The following is a 19,810-nucleotide window of genomic DNA, read 5'->3' as shown; positions in this document are numbered from 1 at the left end:
GATGGGGACTATGATAAGGATCCAGTGATGGGGACTATGATAAGGATCCAGTGATAGGGACTATGATAAGGATCCAGTGATGGGGGACTGTGATAAGGATCCAGTGATGAGGACTGTGATAAGGATCCAGTGATGGGGGACTATGATAAGGATCCATTGATGGGGACTATGATAAGGATCCAGTGATGGGGACTGTGATAAGGATTCAGTGATGGGGGACTGTGATAAGGATCCAGTGATGGGGGACTGTGATAAGGATCCAGTGATGGGGGACTGTGATAAGGATCCAGTGATGGGGGACTGTGATAAGGATCCAGTGATGGGGGACTATGATAAGGATCCATTGATGGGGACTATGATAAGGATCCAGTGATGGGGACTATGATAAGGATCCAGTGATGGGGACTGTGATAAGGATCCAGTGATGGGGGACTGTGATAAGGATCCAGTGATGGGGGACTGTGATAAGGATCCAGTGATGAGGGACTATGATAAGGATCCAGTGATGGGGACTGTGATAAGGATCCAGTGATGGAGGACTGTGATAAGGATCCAGTGATGGGGGACTATGATAAGGATCCAGTGATGGGGACTATCATAAGGATCCAGTGATGGGGACTGTGATAAGGATCCAGTGATGGGATCCAGACCAGGATCTAGAATATGGAATAGGGATGTAGAGTGACAGGTGTCAAGGAATACAGAGAATGAGGATTTAGATAAAAAGGATCCAGTGATGGGGGACCGTGATAAAGATCCAGTTATGGGGACCGTGATAAGGATCCAGTGATGGGGACTGTGATTAGGATCCAGTGATGGGGGAATGTGATAAGGATCCAGTGATGGGGGACTGTGATAAGGATCCAGTGATGGGGACTGTGATAAGGATCCAGTGATGGGGACTATCATAAGGATCCAGTGATGGGGACTGTGATAAGGATCCAGTGATGGGGACTATCATAAGGATCCAGTGATGGGGACTGTGATAAGGATCCAGTGATGGGAACTGTGATAAGGATCCAGTGATGGGGACTGTTATAAGGATCCAGTGATGGGGACTATGATAAGGATCCAGTGATGGGGACTATGATAAGGATCCAGTGATAGGGACTATGATAAGGATCCAGTGATGGGGGACTGTCATAAGGATCCAGTGATGAGGACTGTGATAAGGATCCAGTGATGGGGGACTATGATAAGGATCCATTGATGGGGACTATGATAAGGATCCAGTGATGGGGACTGTGATAAGGATTCAGTGATGGGGGACTGTGATAAGGATCCAGTGATGGGGGACTGTGATAAGGATCCAGTGATGGGGGACTGTGATAAGGATCCAGTGATGGGGGACTGTGATAAGGATCCAGTGATGGGGGACTATGATAAGGATCCATTGATGGGGACTATGATAAGGATCCAGTGATGGGGACTATGATAAGGATCCAGTGATGGGGACTGTGATAAGGATCCAGTGATGGGGGACTGTGATAAGGATCCAGTGATGGGGGACTGTGATAAGGATCCAGTGATGAGGGACTATGATAAGGATCCAGTGATGGGGACTGTGATAAGGATCCAGTGATGGAGGACTGTGATAAGGATCCAGTGATGGGGGACTATGATAAGGATCCAGTGATGGGGACTATCATAAGGATCCAGTGATGGGGACTGTGATAAGGATCCAGTGATGGGGACTGTGATAAGGATCCAGTGATGGGGACTGTGATAAGGATCCAGTGATGGGGACTATGATAAGGATCCAGTGATGGGGACTATGATAAGGATCCAGTGATGGGGGACTGTGATAAGGATCCAGTGATGAGGACTGTGATAAGGATCCAGTGATGGGGGACTATGATAAGGATCCATTGATGGGAACTATGATAAGGATACAGTGATGGGGACTGTGATAAGGATCCAGTGATGGGGACTGTGATAAGGATCCAGTGATGGGGACTGTGATAAGGATCCAGTGATGGGGGACTGTGATAAGGATCCAGTGATGGGGGACTGTGATAAGGATCCAGTGATGGGGGACTATGATAAGGATCCATTGATGGGGACTATGATAAGGATCCAGTGATGGGGACTGTGATAAGGATTCAGTGATGGGGGACTGTGATAAGGATCCAGTGATGGGGGACTGTGATAAGGATCCAGTGATGGGGGACTGTGATAAGGATCCAGTGATGGGGGACTGTGATAAGGATCCAGTGATGGGGGACTATGATAAGGATCCATTGATGGGGACTATGATAAGGATCCAGTGATGGGGACTATGATAAGGATCCAGTGATGGGGACTGTGATAAGGATCCAGTGATGGGGGACTGTGATAAGGATCCAGTGATGGGGGACTGTGATAAGGATCCAGTGATGAGGGACTATGATAAGGATCCAGTGATGGGGACTGTGATAAGGATCCAGTGATGGAGGACTGTGATAAGGATCCAGTGATGGGGGACTATGATAAGGATCCAGTGATGGGGACTATCATAAGGATCCAGTGATGGGGACTGTGATAAGGATCCAGTGATGGGGACTGTGATAAGGATCCAGTGATGGGGACTGTGATAAGGATCCAGTGATGGGGACTATGATAAGGATCCAGTGATGGGGACTATGATAAGGATCCAGTGATGGGGGACTGTGATAAGGATCCAGTGATGAGGACTGTGATAAGGATCCAGTGATGGGGGACTATGATAAGGATCCATTGATGGGGACTATGATAAGGATCCAGTGATGGGGACTGTGATAAGGATCCAGTGATGGGGACTGTGATAAGGATCCAGTGATGGGGACTGTGATAAGGATCCAGTGATGGGGGACTGTGATAAGGATCCAGTGATGGGGGACTGTGATAAGTATCCAGTGATGGGGGACTGTGATAAGGATTCAGTGATGGGGACTGTGATAAGGATCCAGTGATGGGGGACTGTGATAAGGATCCAGTGATGGGGTACTGTGATAAGGATCCAGTGATGGGGGACTGTGATAAGGATCCAGTGATGGGGGACTGTGATAAGGATCCAGTGATGGGGGACTGTGATAAGGATCCAGTGATGGGGGACTATGATAAGGATCCATTGATGGGGACTATGATAAGGATCCAGTGATGGGGACTGTGATAAGGATCCAGTGATGGGGGACTGTGATAAGGATCCAGTGATGGGGGACTGTGATAAGGATCCAGTGATGGGGACTATGATAAGGATCCAGTGATGAGGGACTATGATAAGGATCCAGTGATGGGGACTGTGATAAGGATCCAGTGATGGAGGACTGTGATAAGGATCCAGTGATGGGGGACTATGATAAGGATCCAGTGATGGGACTATCATAAGGATCCAGTGATGGGGACTGTGATAAGGATCCAGTGATGGGGACTGTGATAAGGATCCAGTGATGGGGACTGTGATAAGGATCCAGTGATGGGGACTATGATAAGGATCCAGTGATGGGGACTATGATAAGGATCCAGTGATGGGGGACTGTGATAAGGATCCAGTGATGAGGACTGTGATAAGGATCCAGTGATGGGGGACTATGATAAGGATCCATTGATGGGGACTATGATAAGGATCCAGTGATGGGGACTGTGATAAGGATCCAGTGATGGGGACTGTGATAAGGATCCAGTGATGGGGGACTGTGATAAGGATCCAGTGATGGGGACTATGATAAGGATCCAGTGATGAGGGACTATGATAAGGATCCAGTGATGGGGGACTGTGATAAGGATCCAGTGATGAGGACTGTGATAAGGATCCAGTGATGGGGGACTATGATAAGGATCCATTGATGGGGACTATGATAAGGATCCAGTGATGGGGACTGTGATAAGGATCCAGTGATGGGGACTGTGATAAGGATCCAGTGATGGGGACTGTGATAAGGATCCAGTGATGGGGGACTGTGATAAGGATCCAGTGATGGGGGACTGTGATAAGGATCCAGTGATGGGGGACTGTGATAAGGATTCAGTGATGGGGACTGTGATAAGGATCCAGTGATGGGGGACTGTGATAAGGATCCAGTGATGGGGTACTGTGATAAGGATCCAGTGATGGGGGACTGTGATAAGGATCCAGTGATGGGGGACTGTGATAAGGATCCAGTGATGGGGGACTGTGATAAGGATCCAGTGATGGGGGACTATGATAAGGATCCATTGATGGGGACTATGATAAGGATCCAGTGATGGGGACTGTGATAAGGATCCAGTGATGGGGGACTGTGATAAGGATCCAGTGATGGGGGACTGTGATAAGGATCCAGTGATGGGGACTATGATAAGGATCCAGTGATGAGGGACTATGATAAGGATCCAGTGATGGGGACTGTGATAAGGATCCAGTGATGGAGGACTGTGATAAGGATCCAGTGATGGGGGACTATGATAAGGATCCAGTGATGGGACTATCATAAGGATCCAGTGATGGGGACTGTGATAAGGATCCAGTGATGGGGACTGTGATAAGGATCCAGTGATGGGGACTGTGATAAGGATCCAGTGATGGGGACTATGATAAGGATCCAGTGATGGGGACTATGATAAGGATCCAGTGATGGGGGACTGTGATAAGGATCCAGTGATGAGGACTGTGATAAGGATCCAGTGATGGGGGACTATGATAAGGATCCATTGATGGGGACTATGATAAGGATCCAGTGATGGGGACTGTGATAAGGATCCAGTGATGGGGACTGTGATAAGGATCCAGTGATGGGGACTGTGATAAGGATCCAGTGATGGGGGACTGTGATAAGGATTCAGTGATGGGGGACTATGATAAGGATCCATTGATGGGGACTATGATAAGGATCCAGTGATGGGGACTGTGATAAGGATCCAGTGATGGGGACTGTGATAAGGATCCAGTGATGGGGACTGTGATAAGGATCCAGTGATGGGGGACTGTGATAAGGATCCAGTGATGGGGACTATGATAAGGATCCAGTGATGAGGGACTATGATAAGGATCCAGTGATGGGGGACTGTGATAAGGATCCAGTGATGGAGGACTGTGATAAGGATCCAGTGATGGGGGACTGTGATAAGGATCCAGTGATGGGGACTATCATAAGGATCCAGTGATGGGGACTGTGATAAGGATCCAGTGATGGGGACTGTGATAAGGATCCAGTGATGGGGGACTGTGATAAGGATCCAGTGATGGGGGACTATGATAAGGATCCATTGATGGGGACTATGATAAGGATCCAGTGATGGGGACTGTGATAAGGATCCAGTGATGGGGACTGTGATAAGGATCCAGTGATGGGGACTGTGATAAGGATCCAGTGATGGGGGACTGTGATAAGGATCCAGTGATGGGGGACTGTGATAAGGATCCAGTGATGGAGGACTGTGATAAGGATCGAGTGATGGGGACTGTGATAAGGATCCAGTGATGGGGGACTGTGAAAAGGATCCAGTGATGGGGGACTGTGATAAGGATCCAGTGATTGGGGACTGTGATAAGGATCCAGTGATGGGGGACTATGATAAGGATCCATTGATGGGAACTATGATAAGGATCCAGTGATGGGGACTGTGATAAGGATCCAGTGATGGGGACTGTGATAAGGATCCAGTGATGGGGGACTGTGATAAGGATCCAGTGATGGGGACTGTGATAAGTATCCAGTGATGGGGGACTGTGATAAGGATCCAGTGATGGGGGACTGTGATAAGGATCCAGTGATGGGGACTATGATAAGGATCCAGTGATGGAGACTATGATAAGGATCCAGTGATGGGGGACTGTGATAAGGATCCAGTGATGGGGGACTGTGATAAGGATCCAGTGATGGGGGACTGTGATAAGGATCCAGTGATGGGGGACTATGATAAGGATCCAGTGATGAGGGACTGTGATAAGGATCCAGTGATGGAGACTATGATAAGGATCCAGTGATGGGGGACTGTGATAAGGATCCAGTGATGGGGACTATGATAAGGATCCAGTGATGGAGACTATGATAAGGATCCAGTGATGGGGGACTGTGATAAGGATCCAGTGATGGGGGGCTGTGATAAGGATCCAGTGATGGGGGACTATGATAAGGATCCAGTGATGGGGGACTGTGATAAGGATCCAGTGAGGGGGACTGTGATAAGGATCCAGTGATGGGGGACTATGATAAGGATCCAGTGATGAGGGACTGTGATAAGGATCCACTGGAGTTAGAGAACATGGAGTTGGTCAGAGATTACTATTATTCACCTGTTGTGTGATTGGATGATGTCGGTGGAGTTAACCATGTGTTGTCTGGTGGTGAAGACGTGCACTGGACCCGATCCTCATCCGCTCCATCAGTGCAGTCATATTTCCCATCACACAACTTGTCTGATCTGATGCAGGATCCATCTCCACAGACCCAGAACCCTGAAGAACACGTCCCAAGGCCTAGGACAAGAGAAACAAGTCTGAGGACATTCAACCCATCATGGAGACACCAAGATGAGGAGACCATAGAAGTGTTCAGGATCTCTTCATCCGAGCGCCCATCATTTCTATATAAAGCTGGGTCTCCTCACCTGAGCGCCCATCAATTCTATATAAAGCTGAGTCTCCTCACCCCAGCGCCCATCATTTCTATATAAAGCTGGGTCTCCTCACCCCAGCGCCCATCATTTCTATATAAAGCTGGGTCTCCTCACCCCAGCGCCCATCATTTCTATATAAAGCTCGGTCTCCTCACCTGAGCGCCCATCAATTCTATATAAAGCTGAGTCTCCTCACCCCAGCGCCCATCATTTCTATATAAAGCTGGGTCTCCTCACCCCAGCGCCCATCATTTCTATATAAAGCTGGGTCTCCTCACCCCAGCGCCCATCATTTCTATATAAAGCTCGGTCTCCTCACCTGAGCGCCCATCAATTCTATATAAAGCTGAGTCTCCTCACCCCAGCGCCCATCATTTCTATATAAAGCTGGGTCTCCTCTGACTGTCTCTAGTGACTCCCTGAGTGGTTACCTGTGCACACTATTTCATCTGCTCCATTTCCGCAGTCTCGGTGGCCATCACACACCTTCTCCTTGGACAGACAAAGTCCCTCCGGACACTGAAACTCACTGGATGGACAGAAGCAGTCCCTCTCATCGCTGAAGTCCCCGCAGTCATCGTGCCCATCACAGCGGTGAATGTAGGGAACGCATTTACCCACGGAGCACTGGAAATGGGCAGAACTGCACCCAGAGGAGCAACCTGGAGAACAGGAAAGTGGAGAGAAGTGGTCACATGTGGGGTCTTCTTGGTCTTAGGTCTGTAGACATTGGTTTGGGGTCTATCCAGCTGGCCGGTTGAGTTTCATTGTCCAGAACCAGGCTGGGACTTCCCACTGTGGGAGAGAGAGAGATCTGCTTCATTCATATCATGGACCATTGACATAGCGTTGGATTTTGTGTGGTCCCTTATTAAGGTCCTTCTATATGTAGAGTCTGTGAGGTGACACGTATGAATGGCAGGACACTGGGCGGGATGGTCCTAGAGGCGTCTATAGTCAGGACTCACCTGACTCATCAGATTCATCAGCAAACCCACAGTCCAGGTCACCATCACAGACGTGCGAAAGGGGAATGCAGCGTCCATTGGAACACCGGAACTCATCATGACCGCAGGAGGGGGCGGGGCAACCCCATTCATCTGAGTGATCCACACAGTCAGCTCTGCCATCACAGCGGTGTACCAGGGGGATACACTGCCCATTGGCACAGCGGTACTCGTGTGGGGCACAAGTCAACGAGCAGATCTCATCCGATCCATCTCCACAATCATCTTCATTGTCACAGACCCAGGCAGTAGGGACACAGCGATCGCTGAACTGGCAGGAAAACTCATCAGCTCCGCAACGGGAAGGGACGGAACATGGCTCATCAGGACAACGCCACCGACCGGACTCACAGGAGCTGCAAGGAGATGAACCTCAGAGTCACATGTCGGTAATGGAGGAGACCATGAATGGAAAAGGTCAGAGGTCACATATAGGTAGTGGGGGAGACCATGAATGTAGAAGGTCACATATGAGTACTGGGGAGACCATGAATTTAGATGGTCAGAGGTCACATATAGGTAGTGGGGGAGACCATGAATGTAGAAGGTCAGAGGTCACATATAGGTAGTGGGGGAGACCATGAATGTAGAAGGTCAGAGGTCACATATAGGTAGTGGGGGAGACCATGAATGTAGAAGGTCACATATGAATAGTGGGGAGACCATGAATGTAGAAGGTCAGAGGTCACATATAGGTAGTGGGGGAGACCATGAATGTAGAAGGTCAGAGGTCACATATAGGTAGTGGGGGAGACCATGAATGTAGAAGGTCACATATGAATAGTGGGGAGACGATGAATGTAGAAGGTCAGAGGTCACATATGAGTACTAGGGAGACTATGAATGTAGAAGGTCAGAGGTCACATATAGGTAGTGGGGGAGACCATGAATGTAGAAGGTCAGAGGTCACAATATAGGTAGTGGGGGAGACCATGAATGTAGAAGGTCACATATGAGTACTGGGGAGACCATTAATGTAGAAGGTCAGAGGTCACATATGAGTACTGGGGAGACTATGAATGTAGAAGGTCAGAGGTCACATATGAGTAGTGGGGAGACCATGAATGTAGAAGGTCACATATGAGTACTGGGGAGACCATGAATGTAGAAGGTCAGAGGTCACATATAGGTAGTGGGGGAGACCATGAATGTAGAAGGTCAGAGGTCACATATGAGTACTAGGGAGACTATGAATGTAGAAGGTCAGAGGTCACATATAGGTAGTGGGGGAGACCATGAATGTAGAAGGTCAGAGGTCACAATATAGGTAGTGGGGGAGACCATGAATGTAGAAGGTCACATATGAGTACTGGGGAGACCATTAATGTAGAAGGTCAGAGGTCACATATGAGTACTGGGGAGACTATGAATGTAGAAGGTCAGAGGTCACATATGAGTAGTGGGGAGACCATGAATGTAGAAGGTCACATATGAGTACTGGGGAGACCATGAATGTAGAAGGTCAGAGGTCACATATAGGTAGTGGGGGAGACCATGAATGTAGAAGGTCACATATGAGTACTGGGGAGACCATTAATGTAGAAGGTCAGAGGTCACATATGAGTACTGGGGAGACTATGAATGTAGAAGGTCAGAGGTCACATATAGGTAGTGGGGGAGACCATGAATGTAGAAGGTCAGAGGTCACAATATAGGTAGTGGGGGAGACCATGAATGTAGAAGGTCACATATGAGTACTGGGGAGACCATTAATGTAGAAGGTCAGAGGTCACATATGAGTACTGGGGAGACTATGAATGTAGAAGGTCAGAGGTCACATATGAGTAGTGGGGAGACGATGAATGTAGAAGGTCAGAGTCATATACAAGTAATGGAGGAGACCATGAGTATAAAACCTCAGGGGTCACATGTGAGTCATGGGTTTGTGGAACCAGTGAGGTCATACATGAATGATCCCGGTGATGACATGACCCGTACCAGTTGTGGCAGCCTTGAGTGACAGCAGCACCAGATGGAAATGGTAAACCCTCCCAGTAACAGGGGCATTCTGAGGGGTCGATGCAACCGCCATCTACATGAGAGAAGAAACATCCATTAAACATCCAGATCCTGGGGCAGAGAAGACAATAATATGATATGACCTCTCATCCATATCCAAGAGTATCTTCCACAGTCCCCTCCAACACCCAGAAAGTCCCAGAGCCGTCCCCAGTGCAGTCAGGTGCCATGGAGATGGAACCGACCTGCTCAAGTGCCACAGCCCGGCACTCCTCGCTCCCCCTCACCTCTAAAACCCCATAGATTAATCAGGGCGGGGGGGGGGGGGGGGGGGGTCATTGGAGCGAGAGTCATCAGAGGAAAAGTCCTGAGAGCCAATGGGATTGTATGAGCTGCGTCAGTATAATGGATGGAGAAGACCGTCCATCATCTTGAGATAGAAACAGCAGACAACTTTCTTAAAGGAGATCTCCAGGAGAGAAAAATGTATCCCCTACCCTAAGGATAGGGGATAAGTGTCAGAATGTGGGGGATTTGACTGCTGAGACCCCCTGCTATCTCCTGTAGGGCCCAGGCATGTCATCCCCCGCACAAAGCAATGGACGACATGCCCCCTCAATGCATCTCCATGGGAGAGTCGGAGCGCTGCACTCAGGAAATCTCGCCTCTCCCATAGAGCTGCATGGAGGGGGCGTGGTTAACCCGCTCAATTTACATGGAGAGCCGAGGCCCCGTACAGGAGATCCCAGGGGTCCCAGCAGTTGGACCAATCTGACACTTATCCATAGGACAGGGGATATGTTTTTCTATCCCGGAGTTCTCCTTTAAAGCGCCCAAACACTTTATTGTTAATATTGTTAACTGAGCATTTAATTACGAGCGACCGTTTTAGACAGCGGGCGACCATTATGGTACGGAAAGAAGCCATCGGGAACAAAAAAGGTCGCTTGTTTACAAGAGATTTCTCAGGAAAGTATATATTTTTAGAACATTCCCAAAATATTCCCGGAAAGATGGTCCGCCCTCTTCCTAGTGTCACTGATCATGTATGGTTGGTCCGAACAGCTTCAGTGGCCAACGAGGACTAAGAAGTGTCTGGCTAAAACCATCATTCATCAGACCATCGGTGGTCCAAGGGTTGGTCAACCACCATCTTCCTATTATCTAGTGTAGTTTAGGGTGAGTGCTTTACCTATGGTGCCTTGGTACCAATACCTGGTGTTGGGTTTATCCATGGATTTTGGTAACTCACCGTGCAGGACCTTCCCCTCAGGACAGAAGCACCCCTCCACACAGGACAGGCGGGCGCAGTGCAGCTCCAGATTCACGCCAAGGTTCCTGCAGGTCTGGGGGCAGGAGGGCCCGCACGCCTCGTACACCAGGCCGTTGTCACACTGCATAGCTGCGGAGAGAAGACGGGTCAGAGGGTCACAGCAGAGGGTCAGAGGGTCACAGCAGGAAGGTCCATAGGAGGCTACAGGGAGGGTCCGGACTTCTGCAGGACATTGCCCCCAAGCTGGTCACATGTTAGATAGCTGTCGGAGGAACCTTCGTGTGGCCGACTGCTCTCTCTCCCTATCCTGCCAAGAACACGTATGATCGGCTCAGGCGAGCGTGCATGTATTCTGATTGGGGAAAGGAAACAGCCACTGCCATATGCCCTCCGAGAACAAAGAGAGCAGACCGATCTCTCCAAGACATCTGTCATCATGGAAGGGGCAGGTGGTCCTCATAGATCACCGTTTCCCAACCGGTGTGCCACTGGCTGCTACAAAACTATGACCCCCAGCATGCCCAGACAGCTGTTGGCTTTCCGGGCATGCTGGGAGTCATAGTTTTGCAACAGCCGGTGGCAAATTGGTTGGGAAACACTGCAGTGAAAGTTGTCTGGTGGGATTGGCCATCTCCATCTCCCAGAACCATCTTGTGTCCGATCACACTTTGTCACTAAACCCATACAGGAATTATTTCTATGGGAGTCCATGCGGCCAATGCAGGAGCCCCCCTTTATTTCTAGGTTGGGACTTTATTAGATATGGTCCTGCTGGGTTTTCTGGGGACCATGAACGTCTGATTGCGGGTCTGTGGAGCGGAGAACCTCCATGGTCTTTTATCTGGGGTCTTTCTGGCTTCGGCAGAGTTTAGGGAGGACTCTAACTTCTGATAGTTGGTCGTACCTTGGGTGACCATTGCTGTACGAGGAGACACTTACGGCACAAGTCCTGCGACCTCCATCGGATGTAGATCCCGCGCTGGTTACATTCCTCCACGTAGGTGGCGATGGCCGTGCACAGACACTCGCAGTCTCCGCCAGAGTCACATCTGGGGTAAGAGGAGACGATGAGCATCAGGACAAGAGAGGAGAACATTTTATAGGGTGCCCACAAGATGCCCCTGTCACCTACCCGCAGGCATCATACACACACCACTCATAGTACTGCTGGCACGGCACCTCCTGGTGGCACCCGGCAAACATTGGCTGCATCAAGACGGCACAACTCTTCCTGGCCCAGGTCACCCTGTGACTGTTCTCCTGAGGAATAGATACAGGTGGGTAAGTGGACATCTCTGTACATGACCCCCATGTGTGGTGAAGACTGTAGGGTACACGTCATACTGAGGACCCCATACCGTGCATGGGTGCTCAAAGTCATCGCTGTGAACCTCAGGGCACAGGAGGCTCATCCTCCAGCTGTTCCCGAAGAGGTCTGCCGTGGGCTCCACCATCCCCTGGCGACTTGTGAAGTCGTTCTCCGTGTCACCATCAAAGTTCCCACAAAGTCCACTAACGCGGCGCTGGAAACTGGGGTCCAGCTTAACGTAGACACGGGTACCTGAAAAGGGGCAGGATTGGGGGTAAGTGGGGGGTCGGCCATTGGTAAGACTATGGTATTAGTGAGTTCATGTATGACCCAACCAATGTATGACCCCATCAATATATGACCCCATCAATATATGACCCCACCAATATATGACCCCACCAATGTATGACCCCATCAATATATGACCCCACCAATGTATGACCCCACCAATGTATGACCCCACCAATGTTTGACCCCACCAATGTATGACCCCATCAATATATGACCCCACCAATGTATGACCCCATCAATATATGACCCCACCAATGTGTGACCCCACCAATGTACGACCCCACCAATGTATGACCCCATCAATTTATGACCCCACCAATGTATGACCCCATCAATGTATGACCCCACCAATGTATGACCCCACCAATGTATAACCCATCAATGTATAACCCCACCAATGTATAACCCACCAATGTATGACCCCATCAATGTATAACCCATCAATGTATAACCCCACCAATGTATGACCCCATCAATATATGACCCCATCAATATATGACCCCACCAATATATGACCCCACCAATGTATGACCCCATCAATATATGACCCCACCAATGTATGACCCCATCAATGTATGACCCCATCAATGTATGACCCCACCAATGTATGACCCCACCAATGTATAACCCATCAATGTATAACCCATCAATGTATAACCCATCAATGTATAACCCCACCAATGTATAACCCACCAATGTATGACCCCATCAATGTATAACCTCACCAATGTATGACCCCACCAATGCATAACCGACCAGTGTATGACCCCATCAATGTATGACCTCACCAATGTATGACACCACCAATGTATAACCCCATCAATGCATGACCCCACCAATGCATGACTCCACCAGTGTATGACCCCATCAATGTATAACCCCACCAATGTATGACCCCACAAATGTATAACCCACCAGTGTATGACCCCATCAATGTATGACCTCACCAATGCATATATCCGACCAGTGTATGACCTCATCAATGTATGACCTGACCAATGTATGACCTCACCAATGTATGACCCCACCAATGTATGACCCCACCAATGTATGACCTCACCAATGTATGACCCCACCAATGTATGACCCCACCAATTTATGACCTCACCAATGTATAACCCCACCAATGTATGACCCCAATAGTGTATGACATCACCAATGTATGATCTCACCAGTCTATGACCACACCAGTATATGACCCCACCAATGTATAACCCCACCAATGTATGACCTCACCAATGTATGACCTCACCAATGTATGTCCTCACCAATGTATGACCCCACCAATGTATGACCCCACCAATGTATGACCCCACCAATGTATAACCCCACCAATGTATGACCTTACCAATGTATGAACTCACCAATGTATGACCCCACCAATGTATAACCCCACCAATGTATAACCCCACCAATGTATGACCCCATCAATGTATGACCCCACCAATGTATTACCTCCCCAGTGTATGACCTCCCCAGTGTATGACTCCACCAACGTATGACCTCACCAATGTATGACCTCACCAATGTATGACCCCAATATATGACATCACCAGTGTATTACCCCACCAATGTATGACATCACATGTATGACCTCACCAATGTATGACCCAGCAATGTATGACCCCACCAATGTATGACCCCAATAGTGTATGACATCCCCAATGTATGACCTCACTAATGTATGACCCCACCAATGTATGACCCCAATAGTGTATGACATCACCAATGTATGATCTCACCAGTCTATGACCCCACCAGTATATGACCCCACCAATGTATAACCCCACCAATGTATGACCTCACCAATATATGACCTCACCAGTGTATGACCCCACTAATGTATAACACCATCAATGTATGGCCTCACCAATGTATGGCCCCACCAATGTATAACCCCACCGATGTATAACCCCACCAATGTATAACCCCACCAATGTATAACCTCACCAATGTATGACCTCACCAATGTATGACCCCACCAATGTATGACCCCACCAATGTATGACCCCACCAATGTATGACCTCACCAATGTATGACCCCACCAATGTATGACCCCACCAATGTATGACCTCACCAATGTATGACCTCACCAATGTATAACCCCACCAATGTATGACCTCACCAATGTATGACCCCACCAATGTATGACCTCACCAATGTATGACCTCACCAATGTATAACCCCACCAATGTATGACCTCACCAATGTATGACCCCATCAATGTATGACCTCACCAATGTATGGCCTCACCAATGTATAACCCCACCAATGTATGACCCCACCAATGTATGACCCCACCAATGTATGACCCCACCAATGTATAACCCCACCAATGTATGACCTCACCAATGTATGACCCCACCAATGTATGACCCCACCAATGTATAACCCCACCAATGTATGACCTCACCAGTGTATGACCTCACCAGTGTATGACCCCACCAATGTATGACCTCACCAATGTATGACCTCACCAATGCATAACCGACCAGTGTATGACCCCATCAATGTATGACCTCACCAATGTATAACCCCCACCAATGTATAACCCCCAACAATGTATAACCTCACCAGTGTATGACCTCACCAATGTATGACCTCACCAATGTATGACCTCACCAATGTATGACCCCACCAATGTATGACCCCACCAGTGTATGACCTCACCAATGTATAACCCCACCAATGAATGACATCACCAGTGTATGAAATCACCAATGTATAACCCCATCAATGTAGGACCCCACCAATGTATAACCCCATCAATGTGTGACATCACCAATGTATGACCTCACCAATGTATGACCCCACCAATGTATGACCCCCACCAATTTATGACCCCACCAATGTATGACCTCACCAACAATGGCTATGAGGTGCCTACTCCTGTCTGGCTTGTGGTTGGTGTCAATCATGTAATGTCATTGATACGTAATATAATGTCTGCACCATGTGGTAATGACTCTCTTTAGTCTTTACAGCAAACTACAAAGTGAGATGTAGAGCACAAGAAGTGTCTGGTGTTTGTGCCCCTGGTGGCCAGTGTGAACATTGTCATTCTCAGAGCTGGTGAAGACTATAGAGGATTTTATCAGATAAAGGGTTAATAATATGAATCTGTAGATTATTGGGTCTTCTGGCTCCATTGTGTTCTCACCTCCATCCCACAGAACCGTCAGTCCCACGTGTGCGATGAGGACGGTGAATAATCCGGCCCGATCCAGGATAATCCCATTTCCACTATACAACTTGGGGAGCCGCACGGCTGCACCATTCACGGTGACCTCCCGACCTGTAGATATGAGGTGACACATTATAAAGGATAGGTCACTGTGGGGTCATCAGGACCTGTCTCCTATAGCACCGATCCTGTATAAGTGCCAGGGCCCTATAGACCGAACCACAGAAGATATAGGAATGTAGGAAGACATAGGAGAGCACAGGATAGCAGGGAAGACGGAGAGCACAGGACCGCAGAGAAGATGGAGAGCACAGGACCGCAGGGAAGATGGAGAGCACAGGACAGCAGGGAAGATGGAGAGCACAGGACAGCAGGGAAGATAAAGGAGAGCACAGGAACGCAGGGAAGATGGAGAGCACAGGACAGCAGGGAAGATGGAGAGCACAGGACAGCAGGGAAGATGGAGAGCAAAGGACAGCAGGGAAGATGGAGAGCACAGGACAGCAGGGAAGATGGAGAGCACAGGACCGCTGGGAAGATGGAGAGCACAGGACAGCAGGGAAGATGGAGAGCACAGGACAGCAGGGAAGATGGAGAGCACAGGACAGCAGGGAAGATGGAGAGCACAGGACAGCAGGGAAGATGGAGAGCACAGGACAGCAGGGAAGATAAAGGAGAGCACACAACCGCAAGGAAGATGGAGAGCACAGGACAGCAGGGAAGATAAAGGAGAGCACAGGACAGCAGGGAAGATAAAGGAGAGCACAGGACCGCAGGGAAGATGGAGAGCACAGGACAGCAGGGAAGATGGAGAGCACAGGACAGCAGGGAAGATAAAGGAGAACACAAGACAGCCGGGAAGATGGAGAGCACAGGAAAGCAGGGAAGATAAAGGAGAGCACAGGACAGCAGGGTGGATAAAGGAGAGCACAGGATAGCAGGGAAGATGGAGAGCACAGTACAGCAGGGAAGATGGAGAGCAAAGGACAGCAGGGAAGATGGAGAGCACAGGACCGCAGGGAAGATAAAGGAGAGTACAGGATAGTAGGGAAGATAAAGGAGAGCACAGGACAGCAGGGAAGATAAAGGAGAGCACAGGACAGCAGGGAAGATGGAGAGCACAGGACCGCAGGGAAGATGGAGAGCACAGGACAGCAGGGAAGATGGAGATCACAGGACCGCAGGGAAGATGGGGAGCACAGGACAGCAGGGAAGATGGAGAGCACAGGACAGCAGGGAAGATGGAGAGCACAGGACAGCAGGGAAGATGGAGAGCACAGGACCGCAGGGAAGATGGAGAGCACAGGACAGCAGGGAAGATGGAGAGCACAGGACAGCAGGGAAGATGGAGAGCACAGGACTGCAGGGAAGATGGAGAGCACAGGACAGCAGGGTAGATGGAGAGCACTGGACAGCAAGGAAGATAAAGGAGAACACAGGACCGCAGGGAAGATGGAGAGCACAGGACAGCAGGGAAGATGGAGAGCACAGGACAGCAGGGAAGATAAAGGAGAGCACAGGACCGCAAGGAAGATGGAGAGCACAGGACAGCAGGGAAGATAAAGGAGAGCACAGGACAGCAGGGAAGATAAAGGAGAGCACAGGACAGCAGGGAAGATGGAGAGCACAGGACAGCAGGGAAGATGGAGAGCACAGGACAGCAGGGAAGATAAAGGAGAACACCGGACAGCCGGGAAGATGGAGAGCACAGGAAAGCAGGGAAGATAAAGGAGAGCACAGGACAGCAGGGTGGATAGAGGAGAGCACAGGATAGCAGGGAAGATGGAGAGCACAGTACAGCAGGGAAGATGGAGAGCAAAGGACAGCAGGGAAGATGGAGAGCACAGGACCGCAGGGAAGATAAAGGAGAGTACAGGATAGTAGGGAAGATAAAGGAGAGCACAGGACAGCAGGGAAGATAAAGGAGAGCACAGGACAGCAGGGAAGATGGAGAGCACAGGACCGCAGGGAAGATGGAGAGCACAGGACAGCAGGGAAGATAGAGAGCACAGGACCGCAGGGAAGATGGGGAGCACAGGACAGCAGGGAAGATAAAGGAGAGCACAGGACAGCAGGGAAGATGGAGAGCACAGGACAGCAGGGAAGATGGAGAGCACAGGACCGCAGGGAAGATGGAGAGCACAGGACAGCAGGGAAGATGGAGAGCACAGGACAGCAGGGAAGATGGAGAGCACAGGACCGCAGGGAAGATGGAGAGCACAGGACAGCAGGGAAGATGGAGAGCACTGGACAGCAAGGAAGATAAAGGAGAACACAGGACCACAGGGAAGATGGAGAGCACAGGACAGCAGGGAAGATGGAGAGCACAGGACAGCAGGGAAGATAAAGGAGAGCACAGGACCGCAGGGAAGATGGAGAGCACAGGACAGCAGGGAAGATAAGGAGAGCACAGGACAGCAAGGAAGATAAAGGAGAGCACAGGACCGCAGGGAAGATGGAGAGCACAGGACAGTAGGGAAGATAAAGGAGAGCACAGGATAGCAGGGAAGATGTAGAGCACAGGACAGCAGGGAAGATGGAGAGCACAGGACAGCAGGGAAGATGGAGAGCACAGGACAGCAGGGAAGATAAAGGAGAACACAGGACAGCCGGGAAGATGGAGAGACCAGGACAGCAGGGAAGATAAAGGAGAGCACAGGACAGCAGGGTGGATAAAGGAGAGCACAGGATAGCAGGGAAGATGGAGAGCACAGGACCGCAGGGAAGATAAAGGAGAGCACAGGATAGTAGGGAAGATAAAGGAGAGCACAGGACAGCAGGGACGATAAAGGAGAGCACAGGACAGCAGGGAAGATGGAGAGCACAGGACAGCAGGGAAGATGGAGAGCACAGGACAGCAGGGAAGATGGAGAGCACAGGACCGCAGGGAAGATGGGGAGCACAGGACAGCAGGGAAGATGGAGAGCACAGGACAGCAGGGAAGATGGAGAGCACAGGACAGCAGGGAAGATGGAGAGCACAGGACAGCAGGGAAGATATAGGAGAGCACAGGACTGCAGGGAAGATAAAGGAGAGCACAGGACCGCAGGGAAGATGGAGAGCACAGGACAGCAGGGAAGATAAAGGAGAGCACAGGACAGCAGGGAAGATGGAGAGCACAGGACCGCAGGGAAGATAAAGGAGAGCACAGGACAGCAGGGAAGATGGAGAGCACGGGACAGCAGGGAAGATGGAGAGCACAGGACAGCAGGGAAGATGGAGAGCACAGTACAGCAGGGAAGATGGAGAGCAAAGGACAGCAGGGAATATGGAGAGCACAGGACCGCAGGGAAGATGGAGAGCACAGGACAGCAGGGAAGATAAAGGAGAGCACAGGATAGCAGGGAAGATGGAGAGCACAGGACCGCAGGGAAGATAAAGGAGAGCACAGGACAGCAGGGAAGATGGAGAGCACAGGACAGCAGGGAAGATGGAGAGCACAGGACAGCAGGGAAGATGGAGAGCACAGGACCGAAGGGAAGATGGAGAGCACAGGACAGCAGGGAAGATGGAGAGAACAGGACAGCAGGGAAGATGGAGAGCACAGGACAGCAGGGAATATAAAGGAGAGCACAGGATAGCAGGGAAGATGGAGAGCACAGGACCGCAGGGAAGATAAAGGAGAGCACAGGACAGCAGGGAAGATGGAGAGCACAGGACAGCAGGGAAGATGGAGAGCACAGGACAGCAGGGAAGATGGAGAGCACAGGACCGCAGGGAAGATGGAGAGCACAGGACAGCAGGGAAGATGGAGAGAACAGGACAGCAGGGAAGATGGAGAGCACAGGACCGCAGGGAAGATGGAGAGCACAGGACAGCAGGGAAGATGGAGAGCACAGGACAGCAGGGAAGATAAAGGAGAGCACAGGACCGCAGGGAAGATGGAGAGCACAGGACAGCAGGGAAGATAAAGGAGAGCACAGGATAGCAGGGAAGATGTAGAGCACAGGACAGCAGGGAAGATGGAGAGCACAGGACAGCAGGGAAGATGGAGAGCACAGGACAGCAGGGAAGATGGAGAGCACAGGACAGCAGGGAAGATAAAGGAGAACACAGGACAGCAGGGAAGATTAAGGAGAGCACAGGACAGCAGGGAAGATAAAGGAGAGCACAGGACAGCAGGGTGGATAAAGGAGAGCACAGGATAGCAGGGAAGATGGAGAGCACAGTACAGCAGGGAAGATGGAGAGCACAGGACAGCAGGGAAGATAAAGGAGAGCACAGGATAGCA

The 19,810-nt window shown here is 50.1% G+C and overlaps 1 protein-coding gene across 1 annotated transcript in view; it reads right to left on the bottom strand.

Moving 5' to 3' along the window:
* The window catches only part of LOC130302431 (SCO-spondin-like), a gene marked incomplete at its 3' end in the record, with an annotated part of 101,999 nt that overhangs the window by 48,614 nt on the left and 33,575 nt on the right, over positions 1–19,810 (bottom strand). Inside the window, 9 exon segments of the mRNA XM_056551711.1 lie at positions 6,233–6,415; positions 6,987–7,217; positions 7,524–7,918; positions 9,501–9,594; positions 10,774–10,923; positions 11,734–11,843; positions 11,927–12,054; positions 12,153–12,355; positions 15,556–15,690. Coding sequence (XP_056407686.1) covers positions 6,233–6,415; positions 6,987–7,217; positions 7,524–7,918; positions 9,501–9,594; positions 10,774–10,923; positions 11,734–11,843; positions 11,927–12,054; positions 12,153–12,355; positions 15,556–15,690 — 1,629 coding nt within the window.

This window comes from Hyla sarda, unplaced genomic scaffold, assembly GCF_029499605.1.
Source record: "Hyla sarda isolate aHylSar1 unplaced genomic scaffold, aHylSar1.hap1 scaffold_1166, whole genome shotgun sequence".
In the NCBI taxonomy this organism is placed as follows: Eukaryota; Metazoa; Chordata; class Amphibia; order Anura; family Hylidae; genus Hyla; species Hyla sarda.
The sequence above is the reverse complement of the archived record's forward strand: the minus strand, read 5'-3'. Positions and strand labels throughout refer to the sequence as shown.